This window comes from Gaeumannomyces tritici (assembly GCF_000145635.1).
Source record: "Gaeumannomyces tritici R3-111a-1 unplaced genomic scaffold supercont2.5, whole genome shotgun sequence".
Taxonomy (NCBI): domain Eukaryota; kingdom Fungi; phylum Ascomycota; class Sordariomycetes; order Magnaporthales; family Magnaporthaceae; genus Gaeumannomyces; species Gaeumannomyces tritici.
Window position 1 is genome coordinate 3,063,703 of NW_008804549.1, and position 22,118 is coordinate 3,085,820.

Consider the following 22,118-nt stretch of genomic DNA (forward strand, 5'->3'; position numbering starts at 1 on the left):
GTGGAGGGAGGGGGCTGGCAGAGGCAGAGGCCCCCTGCCCTTTTCGATCAAAACGGCTTCGTCATTTTGAGCCGAGGCAAAAGACCGACTCGCTCCAGCCATGTGGCCTGGCATTTTTCTGCTCTCCCCACACAACCTAGCCGGGAAACCCAGCCTAGAATCGGGCGACGCGATGCACGCCTCAACCACCAGCTGCTCGCGCTCGTTGAATTGCTGAGCTCAATGACAACCGACAACCTCGCACACGCCATTCTGCTCCCTACAGTGCCGACACATGCTTGTTTAATCTGTTCAGCCCGTGGGAGCACGACAGGGAGTGTTTTTGCTGGATTTGTTTAGTTACCAAACACCAGCCATCATCGAGTACGCGCCTGTACACGAACTCTCACTTGTCATCACTGCCTAACAAACAAAGCATTACCGATTCGGCCACGCCAACCGCAGGCGACACAGGCCGCCACGACGGGCCTCGAAAAAACATCGACGACGCAGGCCGCGTCCAGCTCCGTCACGCAAGCCACCACAATGGCCTTCCCTGGGTCACCCACCGCTACTCTCAGCCCGACGGCTTCCGAGGCCTTCAACTTCAGGTCCTCCATCTCGTCCTTCGCATCGTCCAACTCGTCGCGCCACTCGACCTCGAGCGTCTCAAAGTCGTACCGCCAGGCATCGACCCTCTTCCTGACCCGACGACTGCCCGAGGCCCTGTCGACCGTCCTGCCACTTGTCACGCCGACCCCCGTGCCCGGCGAGGATGATGCCGTGGAGCCTGCCCCGGTCGCGAAAGCCTCACGGACGACTAGAGTGAAGGTGTGGAGCTTGTATCTCACCACCCTGAACGCAATTGTTGAGCTGCACCCAGAGGAGGGCAAGGCCAGCTTCGGCACTCAGGAGTGGAGGGCAATCTGCACAAAGGTGCGCGATGGCGCCATCTGGGAGGAGGTGGTCAGGAATGGATACCACGGCGTCGAGGGCGACGTGGACTCGGACGTTGTAATCAACTTGTAAGTTGCCTAACACTGCCGACTTGGTGCTCTGTTTTATGTTCCCGCCTCTGCTTTTTGTTACTGACAACCACATCCAGGGCCACCCTCCTTCTCGCTCACGCCACAAACCAGAGCCTGAACCAGAAGAAGCTCGAGAGCTACCTCGCGTCGTCCAACGCGCCCAACCTCGACCTCTCGAGCAGGTTCGGCGGCACCCCGGCCGCCCCGTCGACGCCGCGGCGCAGGCACCGCTCGCCCATCAAGAACTCGTCGGCCAGCGGCGCCGACACGCCGCGCGACCTCAACGCGCGCGTCAAGATCCTGGAGCTCTACACGCTGCACGTGCTGATCCGCAACAACGAGTGGGACTACGCGCGCGAGTTCATCAGCGTCAGCTCGGTGCTGGACGAGGAGCGCCGCGAGGCCTTCCTCCAGGCCCTCTCGAGCCTGCAGGAGGAGCAGCAGGAGCAGGAGCGCCAGGAGCGCGCCGAGCGCGAGCGCCAGGAGGAGCGCCTGCGCGAGGACCTGCACGAGGCCCGCCGCCTGCGCGCCGAGAACGAGGAGCACGAGAGGCGTCGGCGGCTCGAGCAGCAGCACGACGACCGCCTCCGCAGGGAGGGCGGCAGCAGCGAGGTCGACTACGGCATCGAGTCCACCCCGCGCGCCGCCGTGGCCAAGCATCGTCACACGCCCAGCAGTGGCGGCGGAGGAGGAGGAGCGGGAGGGGTGAGGCGCAAGTCCTCGGCGCACGCGCACGCGTCAAAGACGCACGACAAGGCAAAGGCGAAGGCGACGGCTCCCCTCTCGGTAGGGGCCCGCGCCGCAATCATAATATCTAATATCCGAAGGCTGGTCGTCGAGGGCATGACCTCGTCAATACAGTCCAACCCCACGGTGGTGCTGCGCATGCTGGCCTTCATAGTCGGGCTCCTCGCCATGCTCAGCAACCAGAGGATCAGGGAACGGGTGTCGCGCATCCTGAGGACCTCGTGGGACAAGGTCAAGACCACGGCCCGCATGGGCGCCACGGCCACGTATCTTTGAGCGTTCCAGTCTCTTCCTTCTCTTCACGCTTTTCTTATGGCCTCTTGTCTCAATAGTCTCCTTTCCATACCTGTTTATTTCACGAGAATGACACGCGCACCTTGAGTTACGAAGGCATATCATGACATGCATGCGACCGGCAGAGTTTTATGTTACACGCCACAATGCACTGCTGTGAAAACATGGCTAGAGAGAGAGAGAATGATGTACAGGGTCATTTGATGTCATTTCCAGACTGTCCCATTTTCCGGGCTTCTCGAGCCGGGCCGGGAGGCGCTGCTCCTCTTCAGCGCAGGGCCAGCATGTTCCTGATGCTGCGGTAGTATGGAGGGGGGAGTTGCTCCTTGAGCTCCTCCTGCGTCAGCCACTTGAAGTCGGAGACGCCGAGCTTGTTGTCCGCGATGTCGGCCTGCCCCGCCATGATCCTGCCCTTGAGGAAGAAGGTCTTGGAGCCCTTGACCTTGACCGCCTTGGAGTCCTTGTCGAGGACGGGCTCGACGACGTGGTGCGCGATGGGCACGCGGCCGACGATCCACGTGTTCATGTTGACGCCGGCGGCCTGCTGGAGCACACGGGCGGCGGTCTTTTTTTTTTGTTTTTTTTTCAACGAGGTTAGTACATACCAACAAAACCTATGGGCATAGCTATTCCCCCCAGTGAGTATCAATGCCCACCTCCTTTCAAACACTCACCTCGTGCAGGTTCTCCTCGGTCGACATCCTATCGCTCGGAAACTGCCAGGACCCATCCCTGCCCTTGACGACGAGGTATAGGGTCCTGTCGAGGGCGCGGTCGAGGCGGCGGACGTCCTTGGTCTCGTCGGCCTGCGTCGTGCGCGGCAGCGGCATCTCGGCTGGGACACGGTCCTGCGGCGCGATGAGCTCGCCGTCGTCGCTGAAGCGCACCTCGGCGTCGGCGGCCAGGCGTTCCCGCAGCGCGGCCTGGTCGGCCAGGGAGCTGCCCAGGGGCGCCTCGTCGGCCCAGGCCGAGACGCCGCGGGCGCGGTACAGCCCCACCTCCTTGGACACGATGCCCTTGCGCTCCTTGAGCTTGAGGTCCCAGTCCAGCATGGGTGGCGTGTCGGGCTTGAAGAAGAAGCCCTTGAAGAAGGGCGACACGAGCCGCTCGTTGAGCCGCTTCTGGTACAGGAAGAAGGCCGACTCGAACGGGGTTGGCTCCCGCGTCAGGATCGGTGCCCGCGTCAGGATGAGGCCGGACCGGATCCTGTATTGCGCTTTGGCGTGCTGGGGCAGCTCGGGAACGGCGGCGGCGGCGGTCGCGGGAGGGGGCTGCACGGCGCCTGCCGCGGTCGGTGCCGGCTGTGGCTCGACGACGGGGCCGGTGATGGTGGTGGCGGCTGTCGCGAGTGTCCTGTGTGTCGACCACAGCGGCCTTGTCCTAGCGCATTGGGCGCATACCCGAGGTGATCCTATAACCCACACGGCATTGTGAGCTGGAGGGGGCCATGGGGACGGTAGGGGCTCATGCGAACAACACGGGGCACGAGGCTGATGAGGGGATGGGGGAGAGACCAACGTCTTGATAGCGCCCCGAGGGCTTGCCAGCCTCTACTTGACGCCGACATGGCGTCGGACGGGAGCAGGCCGAGAACTCTTGGTGACCACCTAGTTCTAGGTCAGTCAACCGCTCCGGGAAATCTCAATGGCTGTTATGGCTCGGCCGGAGCTCCTTTCGCTTTTGCTGAAGCTAACTGCCGCCTTCGGTGCGTAACCTTTCTGGTCGCGGCCGAATTTTTTGGGGGGGTACGTACCGCCAGCCAAAGCCCCACCAACCACTGAGCTTGTGTCGCTTGTGTGGAGGATTGGCGCACTTGCCTCAAACGTTGGATTGAGACCGAGGCAGGCGGCTCGACTCGAAGTAGGGGCTTGAAGGCTGCATTCCCATGCATGTCGAGTCTCCAACTTCAGCTATGGAAACAGTTTAGAGACCAGAGGTGGAAACAATGTTTGATTACTTTCATACTACCACCGTCTGTATAATATCATACTCGTTTACCCTCAACAAACATCCTGACTTTCAAGCACACGCACACATTCACTCAAGTATACCTTATGCGCAATCCACGTGATTGGTGGGCTATCTGGTCTGTGCGCCATCCTCGTCCACCTACTTTCCTCCAAGCTCGTGCGCTCGCTCCCGGCCTCCCACTTCTCTTCCTTCTCTTCTTCATATCCAAAGGCATCAATCCTTATCATCAGGACCTGTTCCGCCAGAACGTTCTGACCATTTATGTGTGCCCAGAGTAAAAACCAAGCAGACTAATTTCGCTAGCAGCTCCTGTGCCCTTTTGGGCAAGCTGATGACCGGGTGGTTGTTAGATGTATTCTGCGGACAAAAAAATTTCACTGCCTTCCAAGCCATTGCCAGGCGCTCGCTCCATCGTCGGTCGGCTCGAGCGGAACAGAAACCAGGATTCCGACGGCGCTCTCCAAGTCGCATGCGACAGAATAGCCCTATCATCTTGCTTAAAGCATGGAATGGGAACGGCTTCAATGCGCACTGAGGCACTCCTGATGAACAGGCAGACGGCCACTGATTGACCTACAACTTGTTCATTTGGGTTCTCACCGTTCCTTTCCATCCTCTCCTTGTCTTCTTGCAATGCCTTTTTGCGACTACGATCTCTCAACTTTCGTGCGCTCCCACCTGGTGGTGGCACATGCCGTCCTTGGGAAATCGCTAAAATCTCTCCTAGTACTGCCGACGAGCAAGATTTTGGTACAGCAGCCAACAGTGTGCATTTATCTTGAGCTTTGGATGTCCCGACATATCGAGAATAACTAGTATCAACAAAAATCGCCGTGCTTGGGCGAAAAAAAAACACATGATCCCCTCACAACCACTTCCGTGGCGGATACGTGAGGTATCTTGTTCCATGCTCCCTTCCCCGTTCGCCTGAAAAGATCGCCATTTCGCCAAAGACAGATGCCCAAAGACCAAGCAAGAAAAACTCAAAACAAACAATTATGACAAGAAGAAAGGCCCCCAGAGCTTGGGGTCACCTGACCAAAACCCCGCGATGCTCCTGGGTATCTAACGAGATCATCCCATCCGAAAACGCCGTTATTGTGCTGTTCATACATATCATGCAGCCTCGAGGGCAACCTTCGTTTCATCAAGTCGCTCATGAGCTCAGGCCTACAGACCCGAAACGGCGCGCGCAACCTCCTGATTGGCTTTGGTCTCCCAAGCCCGACGGGAATCCTCGTCGACGCTCGAAGGATCCGTGATCTCTTCGTAAAGCTTCCGGGACACGTCTCGGTTGATGCTGGAGTACTGGTCGGCAGTGAGCTTGTTCGACTTCCAATGCGGGCTCAGCGCGGTGCGAACCAGGCTGCTGATGTTCTCCTTCATCTCGAGAGGAAGTTGCGGCCTGGTGGGAGAGGAGTCGGGCGACCGAGGGAGCTTCACGGCCTGAGACCTTCTAGGCCGGGGCTGGCGAAGCTCCGAACCTCCCTGGTTCGGCGACCGAGCCTCCGAGTCGCTCGCCTCGGCGGCAGGTCTGTGTGGAATATAGTTCGCCCGGGGGTAGATGGGTTCGATGTGAGAGCTCAGTGACAATGTCGGCGAGGTGGGCCGGGTGGACCTGGCCTGAAGCTGGGGAGGCGGTGTGAGCGAGTTCGCGCGAGGGCTGCTATATGCTGAAGGCGTGGGCGATGAGCCAGGCGAGGAGGCGTCGACCGGGCCGCGGTTGTCGCCAAATAAGTTCCTGATGGCTTCGTCATCAGACGGGTTACTATTCTCGACCTCCTTCAGAAGGGACGACAAGAAGGAGGGCGCCTCCTCCATGGCCGGAGGCGACCGGGCGTTGGATGCCGAGCCGCTGCCGTTGGGTGTGGGTTCCGCAGGGGCCACAGCACGGCCAGGGCCCTGTGCCTCGGGCCTGGACGACGAAGCCTCACCGGTCACCGCGATGCGACGAGTGCGGGGCCGCTTCAGCTTCCTTTCGGGCTCCGGGGCGACGGGCTCTGTTGGCGAAGCGCTCAGAGAGCGTGATTTGCGCTTGCGATGGCCGCTGGAGCCCTCGCCGTTATGCTCGCGGGCCTTGTCGAGAGTGGCCCACGCACGCTGCACCTCGGGGGTCTCAGGTGGAGGGGCAGCCTGCTGGGTATTGGCGTGGGTGATTAGCGAGGCCGGCATGTTCCCGGCGAATATTTCTCGGAGCCCGAGACGCGACGCGATATTAATGCGCTGCTGCCAGTTCTCGTACTCGCGCCGCTCCCGCTCACGCAGCTGCCTCGACCTGCGGTACTCCCACAGGCCATCATCTCCGTCGTGGGAGTCGAGATCGATATCAAGAGCGTCGAAGACGCGGCCGGTGATCTCGCCCCAAGCGCCCTGCCACTCATCGGAGCGCGCGCGCCTCCGAGCACGCCGCATGGTGGCACGAGTGCGCGGGAAGAAGTCATTGCGCCGGCGGTTGTTGGAGCGGCGAGGCGGACGGGTATCCTCGAAATCGCCCAGGACAGGAGCGCACTCCATGCAGAACCACGAGCCGTCAGGAATGTCCTCGAGTCCGATGCAGTAGGTATGGTATGATGCATCGCACCCGTCGCACAGCAGGAGCACGTCCTCGTCGCTGTCGGAGTTGCAGACAGGACAGGGCGTCGTCTCCTCGTCGTCCTCGTCGTCGGGGTTCTCGTTGAGCCATGCTTGCGGGTCGAACTCGACGACTTGCTTTTTGTCCTCGACTCTGTAGGACTTGAGTAGATTACCTAAAATAAGCACACAGGCGACTCATCAGCATTTGACTTTGTTCACGAGGGTGTTCAGGGAACCCCCAGGTAGGGGAACCTTCTTGGGGTTCGGTATCGGGGTGAGGGGACGGGTGCACACGTACCTCCAACGCTATCGTAAACGTCGACCAAATGGAAAGAATGGCGGCAGATGGGGCAGCTGTTCGCCTTGGCAGCCCATGCCTGCAGACAGGAGTTGTGCAGGCTGTGGCCGCACGCATTTATGACGGCGACGTCGCCGTTGGGGTGGTGAGAGCCGGGGGTGGGATCGAGGACGGTGCTAGCGGCGGAGGTGCTGCTACCGCCGCCGCGGTTTGACGAGGGCTCGCCCGCGGCAAAGCTCCTTTCGCCTCCGCTCTGGCCAACCGCAGCATCTCCAGACGTCGCGTCCTCGGTCGCCGACACAGCTGTGTCCAGATTCTCCAGACAAACAATACACTGTTCGGCCATGATTTCGACTTGACCTCGAAAGGGATTTGGGGATCAGGGGATTGGCAGCGCATAAAAATGCGGCCCAGCAGTTGATGGCGACGCGGCCTCGGTTTCTTGGAGCGGATTTTGGGAGACGCTCACTGCTGGGCGGCGGATCGGGTGCTGCCTGTGGTGTAAGGTAGTGAGTGGGTTTTGGTGGTGCTGGGGTTTGCTCAGCAACTGCTGTGCACAATGGCTCTGGCCAAATGCTTGGAAGCACTGGTGGGTAGGGGAAAAGGAAGGGGACGAAATGGAGAGCAAAGAGGATCGGTTTTGGCGCGGTTCCTGGGCCAGGTGAGAAATGCGTGGGTACCCCGCGCGCAATTGGAGATGTATACGTGCGTTCTGGGTATGCGAGGAAGGCACACTGACCACCCGTACAAATGGGCGACAAAATAGCAATTACGGGAACCTGGTCAACGTGCTAGCCATAGCCACCAGTTGACCAAACCTTCAGCTAGGTACCGGAGAACGAAGACGGAAATACGAGCAGGCACACAGTCGGTTAGGCGTCAGGGAACCAGGGCATCACAGGAGATAGGACAGGATGTAAACTGAACAAATGTGAATAGAATACGCCTATTTTTTCATTTTCGTCCTCATTTTCATTTCCGTTTCCGTTTTCACAGGTGCTTCCGCTGTCGAGCTTGGGCTCTTTCTATGGGTCCTGCTTCTGGCGCTGATTCTCTGGCTCTGTCACGCACTTGCCAGGTCCAGTGCTCCTTCCTCCCCCAGTCCGCCGGGGTCACACCCTCGCCGCCACCCACACCAGGCCTGCTGCCGGCGCCACCTCGCTCATTGGAGAAAGCTGGCGCACACCACTCGGGGAAGGAGCCCCCCTCCGACATTCTGACTCTCACTCAGCCGTGTTGCGGAGCCTAACCCAACCCGAAATTGAACTGCTCAGGTTATTTGTTGTTTTTGAGGGTGCACGCACCAGTCTTTGGTGCCCGGATGAAGCAGCAGAGAGGTATGAGTGAAGCGCAACACAAAGCAAAAGGGCGGTTGCGGCTACCGTGAAGCGCCCGCTGTGTGTTCCACTTGGCCGGTCCACATGGGACGCGGACAAGAGGGCAGGTGACTAGTACCCGGGCAGGTAGGTGGCCCTACACAGCCATCAATAGTGCTTCATGTCTCTCGCGATCCGTGAAGGATTGGGGAACTATTCTAGGCGCCCAGGCATCCGCGCATCAACCATCTCCGCTCCTGGCTCCAAAACTTGCAGTCAGGTACATGTTGGCCATTCTCGTCCATTACTCGCCCACACACACAGATACACACAACCCCCTGAATTCCCAACCCAAGGAGGCGACTACGACAGACCTGCAGGGCAACTTGGGGACTAGCGGATTGTTCAGTGCCACGGGGCTGCAATTACTCGTCGCGTACCTGCGTGATCATCCAGTGTGTGTGGACATTGGCGTGTTGGTGAATACCTGTGGGTACCGGGTCTTAGGTGTCTTGTGTTGCGGGAACTTGGCGTGCGCTGTTCATCGACGGACCGGGGTCTTTCACGTCATGCTCCCGATTTGCTCATCGAGCCGCTCCCTCCGTCCCGGCAAAAGGCAGACAGGAATTGGCGGAGCGGGATGGGTGTGGCAGGCAACCGACGGCGGCACGCCTTGTGCGCACGCAGCCCAGTTCACCGAAGGCAAGGGTTGGAGCGCCAGATGCAAAGTATAGTCCACGTGGCTTGCGGGGTGTGCGCTTGAAGGCGTCGATATGCCCCGAGGGTGGGCTCCTGAGCAATTCGTGCAGTTGATTTTCTCCTCTCCAGTCCCCATGCCTACCATCGCAGCCCTGGTTGACACAAAACGATCATGTCAATCACCGTCGAGTCGACATGAGTTGACTAGCGACATACTGCATTTAGTTCCCAAGAGCCCGTGCAGTGCTCACGCGCTTCTACGGGCATCGAGTAACTGTAATCGAGTACAAGCCAGGCATGGACCTGGACAGTCGGTCAGATGGACAGGTCAAATCCGAGACAGCCCTCGTTCCCACCGCCTTCGAACGGGCTATGCTAGAAAGTGACCGAGTCCCTGAATAAAGGCGCCGAGGGACGTTGAAATGCAGCCATTGCTTTAGAGGTTGGTAGTGAAGGGTCGGCGTCTGTGTTACATAATCGGGCATATCCTGGAAGGGGTGATCGGCGTGTCTGCCCGGGCCAGTTACGCCTCCTTTGCGGCCAGGCGGCTGGGCTGTGTGGCTGTCTGCCTCGTTGCCTTCTCGCATTTGAAAAATAGTGCGGACGGACTCCTGCTTTGAGGCCGCTTGTGGATTTCATGTTGGGGCTGGGGTTTGCTCGCCCTGTTGCTGAATGTAGCATTCCTGGTCCGCCAGCTGAGTCACCGTAAACAGCACTGTACAGCCCAGGCGTGGTTCCTCGGGGCGGGCTCCCTCCCAGGCACGGTGGGTAGTAGTTGAGGCTGGTATCTGATCCGTCGTCTCGTCATACACGTTAATTCTCACCCATAAACACAGCCCATCTGTGCTGTGCGACATCTAGGAATTTAAAAAGGCAGGTACGGCGTCCAGTTGCGGATGCAGTGCTAGCACGTCCTCTGCCTTTTTCAGACATGGCCTTGGCTTCCTTGTTGCTGCGCCCAACGCTACGTCAGCTGCACCAAAAACGCCAAATTCTCGTGGCCCTGCTCCAATACCACCCCCACCTCATCCTCAGCTGCAGGTTCTCTTCAGCCTGGTCCCCCACCTCATATCGCCCAATCCCAAGGCGAGCAGTCAGTATAGGGAAACCAGGCTCTCTGGCGGCCGTTTTCCCTGTCATTGCCTCGGGTGACTGAGGCGAAGAAGGCAGAGATGGCAACCCCTCAGGTGCCGTATGCGGCCCAGGAGCCCGAGGTTATTACGGGCCTGGTGCGCGAGATGGAACGGCACGTCCAGAAAATGCCAGGAAACAAGGCATTTCGCATCAAGAAGACACGCTTCAAGGTGCTGGATTCTCCCACCGGCATCGCCGTCGACTCGTGGCGGATGCAGGACTGGGACTACAAGCGCCGAGACCTGCCCACCTACGCTCGTGGCCTCTTCACCACGCGGAACCCCGAGTCGGGCCACTACGAGATCGCCGTACGGGGATATGACAAGTTCTTCAACACAGGCGAGGTGCACGCCACAGAGTGGGACAACATGCGCAAAACCACACAAGGCCCCTACGAGTTGACGCTCAAGGAGAATGGCTGCATCATCTTCATCGCCGGTCTCGAGGATGATACACTGTTGGTCTGCTCCAAGCACTCTACCGGCCCTCGCAGTGACGCCGATCTCAGCCACGCGGTTGCCGGGGAGCGTCTGATCAAGAAGCAGCTTGACAAGATCGGCAAGACCACTCAGGACTTGGCCAGGGAGCTGAGGGCCCGCAATGTCACCGCCGTCGCCGAGCTATGCGACGACAGCTTCGAGGAGCACATTCTCGCCTACGGCCCAGACAAGGCCGGCCTCTACCTGCACGGAATCAACCTCAACCTCCCCTCTTTCAGGACATATGCCAGCTCACTAGTCCAGTCATTTGCCAGCGATTGGGGCTTCAAGCAGGTCGGACTCCTCACGTTTGAGGATCTCGACTCGACCAAGACGTTCCTGGACAATGTCGCTGAGACGGGCGCCTACGACGGACGGGATGTTGAGGGCTTCGTTATCCGGTGCAGGAAGTCTCACGACCCGGCCAAGGTGCCATACGAAGATTGGTTCTTCAAGTACAAGTTCGAGGAGCCGTACTTGATGTACCGCCAGTGGCGCGAGTGCACAAGGGCCCTGATCGCATCCAAGCCGCCCAAGTTCAAGAAGCACAAGAAGATCACCGAGGAGTACCTGCTTTTCGCACGCAAACGCCTCGCTACCGACCCGAACCTAGTCAAGGCCTACAATCAAAACCATGGTATCATTGCGCTGCGAGATGAATTCCTAAAGTTCAAGAACCTCAAGGGCTCAGACGCTGCCAACCTTGAACCCGAGTTTGGAGGTGAGGTAAAAACCGAGGTTGCTGGAGATGTCATCCTCGTGCCTATCGCCACCATCGGTTGCGGCAAGACGACGATAGCCGTTGCCCTGTCCCACCTGCTCGACTTCGGACATGTGCAGAATGACAATATCCAGGGCAAGGGCCGCCCGCCCAAGTTCACAAAGTGGGTTCTAGATGAGCTCAAGGAACACCGTGCCGTGGTTGCAGACCGCAATAACGCCCAGCGCCACGAGCGGAAGCAGATCCTGACTGACGTCAAGATTCAACACCCCACGGCGATCATGGTTGCGCTCAACTTTGTGCACGACGACGTAGACGAGATCCGCAAGGTCACGCAGGGGCGCGTCTTCGCGCGTGGCGACAACCATCAGACAATCCAAGCTGCCTCGGATACGGCAAAGGTGGTTGGCATCATGGAGGGCTTCATTGGGCGGTTTGAGCCATGCAACCCGATGGCGGCACCTGACATCGGATTCGACGCCATTATCCGCCTAGACCCTACCGCCGACAGCCGAGCAAACCTGGAGACTGTTATCAGGGAGCTGCACGGCCTTTACCCGAACCTGATCACTGAAGTTCCGAGTGCTGAGGAGATGGACACCGCCATCGCCGTCGCCATTAGCGACTACCAACCCGAGATGCGGCATAGCATCTCCAGCAGGGGACCCAACAAAAACACGACGCAGACCCAGCCCCCGCCGCCCCCACCGGGAAAGAAGCTGAAGATCGAGTACATTTCGGTCAATGTGCCAGCTCAGGATGTGCTCCAGGCGCTGGAGAAGGCCTTCAAGAATACGACCCCGGAGCAGTCGAGGATGTACAAGATGCTAGAGCAGACGCGCCGGATTCAACCGCAGTTCCATGTCACTCTGATTCACAAGTCCGGCTCGGGCGAGCGGCCAGAGCTGTGGGATCGGTACTCGAACATGAACGCCGAGGCCAAGACGGCGAACCCGTCGGTCCCATACCCATCCATGCCGGAGATGGGCCGGTGCGATGTGCAGCTCGAGCGTGTCGTGTTTGACGATCGAATCATGTCCATCGTCGTACGGCTGGTAAATCCCGATGGCGGTGAAGGCTGGGAGTGCCTCAACAAGGTACCGCATATCACGGTCGGCACCAGGGACATGTCGATCAAGCCCAAGGAGAGCAACGACTTGTTGGCGCGTTGGCTTGATGAGAGCACCGATGGTGGCAAGATCGATCAAATCCCTTTCGAGGACCGGCCTATCCTGAAGGGAACGGTCAAAGCAGTCCTCTCCAGGTAGAGCACTGTCGAGGGCCAGTCTGCGCCGTTGTCCTGCGGAAAGAAGGATTTGGCGCCTGAGGACAAGTGGGGACAAATGGATTCTGGTAGACGCCAGATGCTGGAGCGCCGGGACCACCAGGCAGCTGGTGAAGCCCCTGGAAACCATGGTTGCGATGGCCGAGGGGAGACTGGCGGCCGTGTAGGCCGGGGAGCTCAGGGACATGAGAAGAACCGCGATCGGCGCGGTGATAGTGGTGCCGGCGGCGGGCATGGAAGCCGTGGTCGAGGAGACCGCGAATACCGGGAGAAGCGGAAGCGTGGCAATCAGCAGGGAGATCGTGGCCGCGGTGACAGATATCGTCCTGGAGGAGACCGTCACGATGGCAGGTCTCGTGCTACCCAAGGTTAGCCTAATGTCTTTCACGAGATCGGTCAGGCTCTTCATTGGCACCAGGTGTATAGAGGTCTAGACTCTCTTTTGTCGATGTGCGCCGGTGTTGGGAAACTTGAAAAGAATTGTTCAGTTTAGTTGAATCATACCTGCCCCTACACTCTACTCCAACCTGGATTTAAATCACCAGGCTAGCTTTAGCCCTGCATGACTACTTCGGTGATGGTGCGAACATGTGTAGTTCAGAATGGTAGATGCTCTAATATCCATGGCGAACAACGGAAACAACTAAAGGTAAAACGATTCCCGCTGTAGAAGCCCGTGAGCTAGTCGCCTTCTCCCTCTGAACTCTCAACTGCTTGCTCAACTGTCGTCCCCGATCTCCAGGTGGTCCTGAGAGATATCCGTGTTATAGGCCGGGCCGGGTTAGGGTTGACGCCTATGTGGCCTGTGTGGCCTGTGCGCATTTCGCCTTGCAGGGGTCGCGATCGCATCCAAATTTTTGGCTTCAAAACGGAACCATCATGGGCGACGACCAGATAGATATTCACCCCACTCCCAATAAGCTACCCCTCGTAGCGTCTTGCAGCGGAAGTTGAGGCGCTAGGCAGCCCAATTGACGAGGGCTTTCTTATCCCTTCAGCATGCCGCCACGGCTTCAGTGCCCAAAGGCCGCGGCCTCCCTCATACAACAGTCGCAACACTCGATACGATCTCAGCGATACCTCATCCCAGTCCTTGCCGCAGTCACATCAGCCCCGGCAGACCTGGCCGCTCCGGCAAGAAGAAGATATGCGACTGCCGCCTCATTGGCCAAGGTAGCGGGGCTGCAGCTGCCAGCCAACTATGTGCCTCCCACACAGCCTCCGAGCGCCCGCCGGCCGGACACGCGCAAATCCCAGCTACTCCGCGCATACACGGCGCTGCTCAGGTCGACGCCCCTCACTCTCGTCTTCCAGCACAACAGCCTCACCTCACAAGAATGGGCCGCCGTGCGCCGTGAGCTGAGAACGGCGCTGGCCAGCGTCCCCGCCCCGCCAGCCGTGAAGGGCGGCCCCGCCCCCGTCGACATCACAGAGCACGTCAAGCTGCAGGTGGTCAGGACACGCATCCTCGACCAGGCCCTGAAGATTGTCGAGTTCTTCGACCCCAACAGCCAGACCTCGGGCACCGCGACCGAGGCGGCGCTCAAGGGCGGGTACACGCACGACCTCTCCATGGCCGTGTACAAGCAGGTTTCGGCCGTCGACGTGGACAACCTCCCGGCGGACTCCATGTACGGCCAGCTGGGGCCCCTGCTCGTGGGGCCCGTGGCGCTCCTGACGTTCCCGGCCGTGTCGCCCGCGCACCTGGCCGCTGCGCTATCCATCCTGGCCCCCAGCCCGCCGGCGTTCCCCGCGCCGACGCGCAGGAAGAACCCGGGCTACTACGACCTGACGACGCAGAGCGCGCTCCACAAGCTGCTCCTGGTCGGTGGCCGCGTCGAGGACCGCGTCTTCGACAACGACGGCGTAAGGTGGATCGGCGGCATCGAGGGGGGCCGCGACGGGCTGCGCGCCCAGCTGGTGCACATGCTCCAGAGCGCCGGCCTCGGCCTCACGTCGGCGCTCGAGGGCACCGGCAAGAGCGTCTGGCTTACTCTCGAGGGTAGGAGGACCATGCTAGAGGACGAGGCCAAGGGCCCGGAGGAGGCCAAGGAGGGCGAGGCATAGAGCTGTTTGCTGTACGATGTATGTGGCTTGGTATCGGGACATGCCGGTGTCTACATCTGCCCACCTACCTACTACCTCTGGGATCCAGCCAAATGGAAGCTCCGTTGTATTATGCTTTGACGTGCATGTCTGGTATTGCAGTAGTGCAAATCCTCCAAGAATTGGGCTTCGAGAAGGTGCCCATATATGTGCTCGGTGTTAACATATGTCCATCTACCCTCTCATGTCGGTTTATTTGACCAGAACGAGCCGCGGCGGAAAGTCAAAAACAAGTGCGATCCCACCACCACGAAGCCAGGACATCAGATAAACATTGTGGGAGTGCCATGTAACTGCACAGCGTAATTTGGCTGTTTCTCTACATACAGGGGTCATACCGAAGTCAATCCCTGCTAGGTCCATTCATCTGGTCTTATTTGCACGCTTTGGTCAAATAAACCGGCATGAGAGGGTATCAAGGAACCTAGATCTTCGTGCAGACAGCGGGATCGAGGTTTAATTTAGGCTGGGATGCCCACTTACAGTAAGTATGCATGCGAACGGTTCCTGATTTGGAATCTGGGGAGTCCCTGCGCTGATGGATTGATGGGTTGGGTGGAGCAGGGACCCTGCAAGGCGTGTGCCATGCCGTGGCCTGAATGGGCACAGGGCCGCCCATCTGCCCAAGATTGATTGTGCGTGCCACAACCCACTCCATCCGAATGACGACTGTGCCTTGGCTCTGCCTGGTGCTCGCCTATCAAGCTTGCGCGTCACCTGTCAACCCAGCCTCATCGACAACGTCCTACAAACAGCCTCCTCGAGTCGCTCGAATCGCGGCGACGAGTATTGAAATCGAGAGCCGTCTTCGACCGTCCGAGAGCCCAGCAGCCGACAGGAGTGAACCATTTCCATCTTTGAGGCGATCGCAGGCCGCAACCTAGATAGACGCCCCATCTCGCTTCGTCCAGTGGCTTGCGCGGGCACCTAGCCCAACCCGTCCCCGCGACGCGATAAGAGATCACCACCAGCCCATCTCGACAATTTGGATCGACCCAAATCGACACGGGCCCTCCTCTGTCGAGACCATCCAACCATGGACTTCGCGCCCTACCAATCCTCCCCGCCGGAGCACACGCGGTCGCCGGTCGACTCGCCGCGCACGTCGCTCGAGAGGAGGCCGTGGTCGCCCCTGCGGGCCGGCAGCGGGCCCGGGGCCAACAGCTCCGGCGGCGGCGGCGGCGGCTACAACTACGGCCAGCGCAACGACAGCGCCGCCTCGCCGCCGCCCCTACAGCACCCCCAGCCCCAGCGGCAGTGGTCCGGCGGCATCCCGAGCCCGAGCTACTACCAGCAGGCTATGGGCGGCAGCGGCGGCGGCGGCCAGGGCGGCGGGGCGGGACAGGACAGTGGCTACTTTGCCGGTAGCAGCAACGGCGGCGGCGTCGGCGGCGGCGTCGGTCTGAGCTCGGGGCCCTGGGGCGACCGCGAGGGCGCCATGAGCGAGTTCGACACCAGCCTCGGCATCCGGCTCGACTACGAGGCGTGCCTCGCGTACCTAGCTTTCCCGCCCCTGGGCGCCATCCTGCTCCTCATCCTGGAGCGCAAGAGCGACTACGTCCGCTTCCACGCGTGGCAGGCGAGCCTGCTCTTCACCATCGTCTTCATCGTCCACCTCGTCTTCTCCTGGTCCCGCTTCCTGAGCTGGCTGTTCTTCATCGGCGACCTCGCCCTGATAGCATTTCTCACGCTCAAGGCGTACCGCGACGCAGACACCCTTGACAGGTACGTTGGTTTGCTAGCTAGGGAATCCCTGCCATGTGTTGCCCAAGTTTTTTTTGTATCGCGCTAACCGTAATAATAGGTTCGAGGTCCCAATATTCGGCCCTTTGGCTAGCAGGATCCTGGACGATGAGTAAATGGGCGTTGGCGTGATGGTGACTGAGGGAAACGGCGTTTTATCGGGTTGCATTCGCTTTCTTGCTACTTCTCATTGTTCTTTTTTCACCATATCCTCGTGTCTTTTCTTATTTCAGTCTGTTTTTCCGTCGCTCTACATGGGGGTTCTTTTATCGGATTCAAGCTTCTACATCTCTGGGGATACCTCTACTACTTGTTCATCCTGTGTTGTGCTGAGGTCTGTTGGCATGTAGCATTTACCGCTCTGCTTTTCAATCATTTGCTGGGCCCAACGGCTCGAAGATATACATCCTGATGGTTCATTAATGAGCTTTACAGCCAGGCTCCTCATGTAACTTGTCGAGCCATGTCGTTTGGCTCGACCAGCCGCATATCTATCCTTCCATGTTTTGTCCAAGGCGCACAGACGACACGGAGCTTACGCCACAGTTTGCGGCCAACAGCCACACAGTGTGTCGAGCATCAGCCACGCCCCACTCAGGCTGGAGCTGGATTACGCGCCTCGCCTGCCTTGCAGCTCAGCCAGCCAACTCCAGGCCGAATTGGCACGAGTCTTGAGGCGAATGGAAACCCGGTCGACGCCCGCCTCGGATTGCATTTCTCATCAGCAACCACTCGAGCACCTCAAGTGGTCCTTTCCCCCTCTCCTACCGACCACGCGACCGACGGCATCGAGGCATCTCCGCCCAGTGCAATAATATCCAGCTCTTCGCACTCGAAACTCTGCCCGCTCTTCCGCCACCACACCCCGCCCTCCGCGCAGCATGTCGACTCTTGAGGATCTCGAGAGCCTCGACCGTCGGGAGGACGACAAGGACGATAAGAAGGACAAGAAGGATGGTAGCGACAAGAAGAAAGCTGGAGATGGCGACGCCGACATGAAGGACGCCGAGCCGGAGGAGGACGACGTTCTGGACGAGGAGATCCTGAACCTGAGCACGCAGGACATCCAGACCCGCAAACGGTTGCTCGAGAACGACTCGAGGATCATGAAGAGTGAGTACCAGCGCCTGTCGCACGAGAGAAGCACCATGAACGAGAAGATCCGGGACAACCTCGAGAAGATCGCCAACAATCGGTAAGCGTTCATGCTCCCCTCCGCCGGCCTCGCATTCGAGGAGCCCTCAAGTGCTAACAGGTGACGCCCATCTGTCCAGCCAACTGCCTTACCTGGTTGGAAATGTCGTCGAGCTCCTCGACCTTGATCCCACAGCAGAGTCGTCGGAGGAGGGCGCAAACATCGATCTGGATGCCACGAGAGTGGGCAAGTCCGCCGTCATCAAGACGTCGACGAGGCAAACCATCTTCCTGCCGTTGATCGGCCTGGTCGACCCGGCCACACTCAAGCCAGGCGATCTCATTGGTGTGAATAAGGACTCGTACCTGATTCTCGACACCCTACCCGCCGAGTACGACAGCCGAGTCAAGGCCATGGAGGTGGACGAGAAGCCCACTGAGAAGTACAGTGACGTGGGTGGGCTGGACAAGCAAATAGAGGAGTTGGTCGAGGCTATTGTATGGCCGATGAAGGAGGCGGAGCGTTTCAAGAAGATCGGCATCAAGGCACCAAAGGGTGAGTTGCCGTGCCGCGGATGACAACTCCGAGTTCATGTCCGGCTTGCTGCCGTGCACGTCCTTCACCACCTGCTAACTGCCTGCTTTCGAATAGGTGCTCTGATGTACGGTCCCCCTGGAACGGGCAAGACTCTCCTGGCTCGCGCATGCGCCGCACAAACTGATGCGACGTTCCTCAAGCTCGCAGGTCCACAGCTGGTCCAGATGTTTATTGGAGATGGCGCCAAGCTTGTTCGTGACTGCTTCGCACTTGCCAAGGAGAAGGCTCCCTCCATCATCTTTATCGACGAGCTGGACGCCGTGGGTACGAAACGTTTCGATAGCGAGAAGTCGGGCGATCGTGAGGTGCAGCGGACCATGCTGGAGCTTCTGAACCAGCTGGACGGATTTGCTTCGGACGACCGTATCAAGGTTCTTGCGGCAACGAACCGTGTGGACGTGCTGGATCCTGCCCTGCTTCGTTCAGGGCGTCTGGACCGCAAGATCGAGTTTCCGCTGCCCAACGAGGAGGCGCGGGCGCAGATTCTGAAGATTCACAGTCGCAAGATGCGCTTCGACCCCAGCGTCAACTGGGGCGAGCTCGCTCGCAGCACGGACGAGTTTGGCGGTGCCATGCTCAAGGCCGTCTGCGTCGAGGCTGGCATGATTGCCCTCCGGATGGGCAAGAACAAGATCAGCCACGAACACTACGTCGACGCCATTGCCGAGGTGCAGGCGAAGAAGAAGGATGTAAGTTGTCATCCCTGTTTCTACTTTTCATGCGTGACGCGCTGTCTGCTTGTCACCGTCTCGCTCACGGTATCAAACACTAACACAAACCTACAGACTGTCAACTTCTACGCCTAAAATCCTGTGTCTTGTATTCCTGAGAGGGCCTGGGACGGTGTATATCTGGGACATTCCCCGACACTAGTCAAGGGGCAAATAGCGCCATAGAGGGGCTCGGGCAGATAGACATGCAACACACTGCGACGCAATGCCCCATTGCATTACTTACCATCATCGATGCTGTGACCTACGTTCTCAGTTGACAGCCACAAGTATAGCGTGTTGGGCGTTGGAAATCATGTTTGTTGAGTGATATAAAGCCCGAGCCCGTAATGATATGGATTCAATCCACAATCTTGACCTTGCCCGCTTTCTATTCCTGCATAATTGCACAGAAAAAAAGGGCCCGGACGAAAAGCCACAAAAAAAAAGCATTATTTGGCGGACGATGCCGCTGGCTTCTCCTCCTCCTGCTTCTTCGCCTTTTTCCGCAGCTCGGACTGGGAATCAACCGAAGCCACACGACCACGCTCGACCAGCCACTCACTCATGCTAAGGATTGGGCCCATTCTAACGAAAATGACCTCACCATTTGGCCCAATGGTGAGGGTGGACCCGTTAGCCGACTTTTGCGGCTTGCCGTTGTCCTCGCGCTTACGCTTGCGCTTGTTGCCCCCGGCCGGCTGCGCGATCGTAATGTCACCGACAAGCAGAAGAGCGCTCATTTACCGAGTAAGCGCCACGTTAAACCTGTATATAAATGAAACATTAGCGCTGGTTTAAGCGGTAATAATTACGCAACTGGATATAACATACCTGTTGGGATCGGTCGTAAACCCGGGATCAAACCACCGCGAAGTGCCGAAAACGATAGTAACGAATTCGGCCTTTTGGCCGTGGATCGAATCGATGGTGGATGGCGGCGGCATGTTATCCAGCCCGGAGCCCTCCATATTTTTCGTCTGCTTTTCGATAACCTTAACGTTAGCTTTGTAAGGCGATAGGATGGCCATCCTTTTGGCGGCGTTTGGCATTTCCTTTTTAACCGATCCAGCAAACTCGGCAAGGAGGGCGAGCGCAGCTTCAATTTGATTAGGGCAGTACTTGCTTTTGGTTGAATCGATACCGACCCAAAAGCCCCATCACTCTCCCTATCTTGCTTTCGATCTTCCTTTTTAATTTTCCTTTTATAAAAATACCTAGCCTTTATAATATAGCCACTACGCGTTTGACGGAGTTCAAGGATAAGTGGCAAATTAACGTAGTGGAAAGCTAGCATTACGAAATTATACTTTGGTTACCATTCGACAATATTCAAATCAATTGGTTCCTGGCCAGTAAAACCACGATTAAGCAGTTTGGCTGCTTTACGGTCCTTACTAAAATCGATATCCATTTAAAAAATGGCAGCAATATGGCTATTAAAAGCGCTAAAATGCTTTTCCGGAACGCAAACAATAATAAGGTCGATTTTTAGGTAAACGGTAACCAGCCAATTGCTTACGGAATTACTTTAACCAATATTATGTCGTTTTGGTTTTATTATTTAATTACCGCATTGCAAAAGGATTCCATCGATAAATAATTTTCGTTAGCTTGCTTTCCGCCGCAATTCCAATATGGTTATAGCACCAAGCATAATTAAAATATTAACCGGTAAACAAACTAAATGCAAATTTTCCGAAAACATCGGTTTAAGCCGCCATTTCGCTATGCTAATAACGATAACCACGTTACAATATTAATACAAGCCGCGGTTTAAATATGCTTACAAATATATTATATACCTGCCTTTTCGGTTTTTTACATTTTTTTAAATGCTAAAAATATTCCCCCCACAAAACGTGCTTTGGCTGGATATTAAAGCCAAAAAGATTAAAAATTTCCGCATGCGGGTTTACTTTGTGCCGGTGGACCAATAGGAAATGTCGTAAGCGTTTTTCGTTATTTTAACGCTGCCGCATTTATTTAAAAAAATGTTTATGCTAGCTTTTTGTTAGTTAATTAGCAATAATGCATTTATTGGCTTTAGTTTTTTTGGAAAAAAACTTTTAATTTAAAATAGCAACATAGCATGCCACTTTGGTTTAATACCCAAAGCGTATCCTTTAGCTTACAACCATCCCATTAACGAAAGTAAGCTGGTAATTTTTGCCCGCTAGCCAAAACAAAAAGCCAAGCGCACTTAATACATTGGCGCGGCTTTCAAGCCCACAATTTTTTTTTCCAAAGCGGATGTTTTGCCGGCCAATAAAAGCAATTTTCCTTAAAATTATATCGTTTTAAAATTCGAAAATCCCTTTTACAAAACCGAACGGTTGGTAAATGCCGCTTGTAAGCTTTTTTTTAACGCGCCCCCTTTGCCGCAACTAAAAAAAAACGAAAATGCCGCCGATGCCGCCCGGGACCAAACCTTCCACCGTGCTTTCGCCCGTGGAATTGGGTTTATTAACGAGCAAAACGCCGTTAAAATTGGCTGTTTGGTTTCGGTAATTAAAATTATGCCGCTAAATAATGCTAACCGCATTTCGCTTACGCCTTTTCGTATTATTAATTTTATAAAAAAATCGATAACAAATATTTGGATGCCATTGTTAACGAAATTGTCGAAAAAAACCGCTTTCGGTTCCGCGCGCACATTGCTAAGCGCCCGCTCGGTCTTACCGTAACCGCATCTGCTCCCGGTATAAGCAAAACCAACGTTTTCGCCGCCGTTTGCTTGTGCATGAACAACTTAATCGGCAAGCTATTTGGGTTTGGTCTTTCCCACGCTGCCGTTTCCAACTTTGCGAAACGGTATTACAAGCGTTCGTGCCAACTTGCTAATCGCTACAACCATTACCTAACCGCCAACGGCACCCGCCGCAAATACAAGCTGGTTGTTCGTAGGTACAGTTTCGAATGGGAGGCTTTGGCATTGCAAAAAATGCTTGCCGGCGAAAAGCCCGAAAAGAAAGGTTATTAAACGCTTTTTTTTACGCTAACTTTTTGGCTTTTCCGTGCGCTGCGTAGCGATTTGGTGCCCTTTCCGTCGATAAACGAAAATGGAGCATTTAAAAAATTTCGAACCAACATTGTTAAATTAATAATTAGGAAGCGGTTAACCATTTCGTTTCCGGAACGTTTACTTAAAAGGAATACCAAACCGACGCTCCGGACCGGAAAGTTTTTAATGCATGGCTAAAGCTTTTGGTCGATAAAGCGGATGCTTTCTTTACTACGCCCGCAAAGGTAAAATGCTCCGATAAAAAGGAAAGCGATAAGAAGGCCAGGACCAACGAAAC

The 22,118-nt window shown here is 56.9% G+C and overlaps 10 protein-coding genes across 10 annotated transcripts; 6 read left to right on the plus strand and 4 right to left on the minus strand.

Annotated features, from left to right (window-relative positions):
* The first annotated feature begins 77 nt into the window (after positions 1-77).
* Positions 78-2,200, plus strand: GGTG_10029 (peroxin 26). The gene is made up of 2 exons (XM_009227890.1): positions 78-1,004; positions 1,085-2,200. Exons 1-2 carry the CDS (start codon positions 526-528, stop codon positions 2,028-2,030), a joined length of 1,425 nt encoding a protein of 474 aa, XP_009226154.1. The 5' UTR covers positions 78-525; the 3' UTR covers positions 2,031-2,200.
* GGTG_10030 (54S ribosomal protein L17) lies at positions 2,122-3,858 on the minus strand. Its single transcript, XM_009227891.1, has 3 exons — positions 3,567-3,858; positions 2,723-3,459; positions 2,122-2,613 (listed from the first exon to the last, which is right to left on the minus strand). Exons 1-3 carry the CDS (start codon positions 3,613-3,615, stop codon positions 2,317-2,319), a joined length of 1,083 nt encoding a protein of 360 aa, XP_009226155.1. The 5' UTR covers positions 3,616-3,858; the 3' UTR covers positions 2,122-2,316.
* An 879-nt stretch (positions 3,859-4,737) lies between these two features.
* On the minus strand, positions 4,738-7,647 carry GGTG_10031 (hypothetical protein). The gene is made up of 2 exons (XM_009227892.1): positions 6,892-7,647; positions 4,738-6,766 (listed from the first exon to the last, which is right to left on the minus strand). The coding sequence occupies exons 1-2, from the start codon at positions 7,235-7,237 to the stop codon at positions 5,190-5,192; spliced, it is 1,923 nt and encodes a 640-aa protein (XP_009226156.1). The 5' UTR covers positions 7,238-7,647; the 3' UTR covers positions 4,738-5,189.
* A 90-nt stretch (positions 7,648-7,737) lies between these two features.
* Positions 7,738-8,504, minus strand: GGTG_10032 (hypothetical protein). Its single transcript, XM_009227893.1, has one exon. The coding sequence runs from the start codon at positions 8,104-8,106 to the stop codon at positions 7,882-7,884; it is 225 nt and encodes a 74-aa protein (XP_009226157.1). The 5' UTR covers positions 8,107-8,504; the 3' UTR covers positions 7,738-7,881.
* A 1,574-nt stretch (positions 8,505-10,078) lies between these two features.
* GGTG_10033 (tRNA ligase) lies at positions 10,079-12,508 on the plus strand (the record flags this gene model as incomplete). Its single annotated transcript, XM_009227894.1, has 1 exon — positions 10,079-12,508. One exon carries the CDS (start codon positions 10,079-10,081, stop codon positions 12,506-12,508), a length of 2,430 nt encoding a protein of 809 aa, XP_009226158.1.
* A 250-nt stretch (positions 12,509-12,758) lies between these two features.
* On the plus strand, positions 12,759-12,959 carry GGTG_10034 (hypothetical protein; the record flags this gene model as incomplete). The annotated part of the gene is made up of 1 exon (XM_009227895.1): positions 12,759-12,959. The coding sequence occupies one exon, from the start codon at positions 12,759-12,761 to the stop codon at positions 12,957-12,959; it is 201 nt and encodes a 66-aa protein (XP_009226159.1).
* A 416-nt stretch (positions 12,960-13,375) lies between these two features.
* GGTG_10035 (hypothetical protein) lies at positions 13,376-14,822 on the plus strand. The gene has a single exon (XM_009227896.1). It carries the CDS (start codon positions 13,525-13,527, stop codon positions 14,590-14,592), a length of 1,068 nt encoding a protein of 355 aa, XP_009226160.1. The 5' UTR covers positions 13,376-13,524; the 3' UTR covers positions 14,593-14,822.
* A 454-nt stretch (positions 14,823-15,276) lies between these two features.
* GGTG_10036 (hypothetical protein) lies at positions 15,277-16,863 on the plus strand. Its single transcript, XM_009227897.1, has 2 exons — positions 15,277-16,356; positions 16,436-16,863. Exons 1-2 carry the CDS (start codon positions 15,668-15,670, stop codon positions 16,488-16,490), a joined length of 744 nt encoding a protein of 247 aa, XP_009226161.1. The 5' UTR covers positions 15,277-15,667; the 3' UTR covers positions 16,491-16,863.
* Positions 16,864-17,025: 162 nt separating this feature from the next.
* GGTG_10037 (26S protease regulatory subunit 6A) lies at positions 17,026-19,237 on the plus strand. The gene is made up of 4 exons (XM_009227898.1): positions 17,026-17,569; positions 17,649-18,064; positions 18,161-18,795; positions 18,892-19,237. The coding sequence occupies exons 1-4, from the start codon at positions 17,256-17,258 to the stop codon at positions 18,910-18,912; spliced, it is 1,386 nt and encodes a 461-aa protein (XP_009226162.1). The 5' UTR covers positions 17,026-17,255; the 3' UTR covers positions 18,913-19,237.
* On the minus strand, positions 19,090-19,868 carry GGTG_10038 (hypothetical protein; the record flags this gene model as incomplete). The annotated part of the gene is made up of 2 exons (XM_009227899.1): positions 19,090-19,554; positions 19,651-19,868. 2 exons carry the CDS (start codon positions 19,866-19,868, stop codon positions 19,269-19,271), a joined length of 504 nt encoding a protein of 167 aa, XP_009226163.1. The 3' UTR covers positions 19,090-19,268.
* Between the last annotated feature and the right edge of the window lie 2,250 nt (positions 19,869-22,118).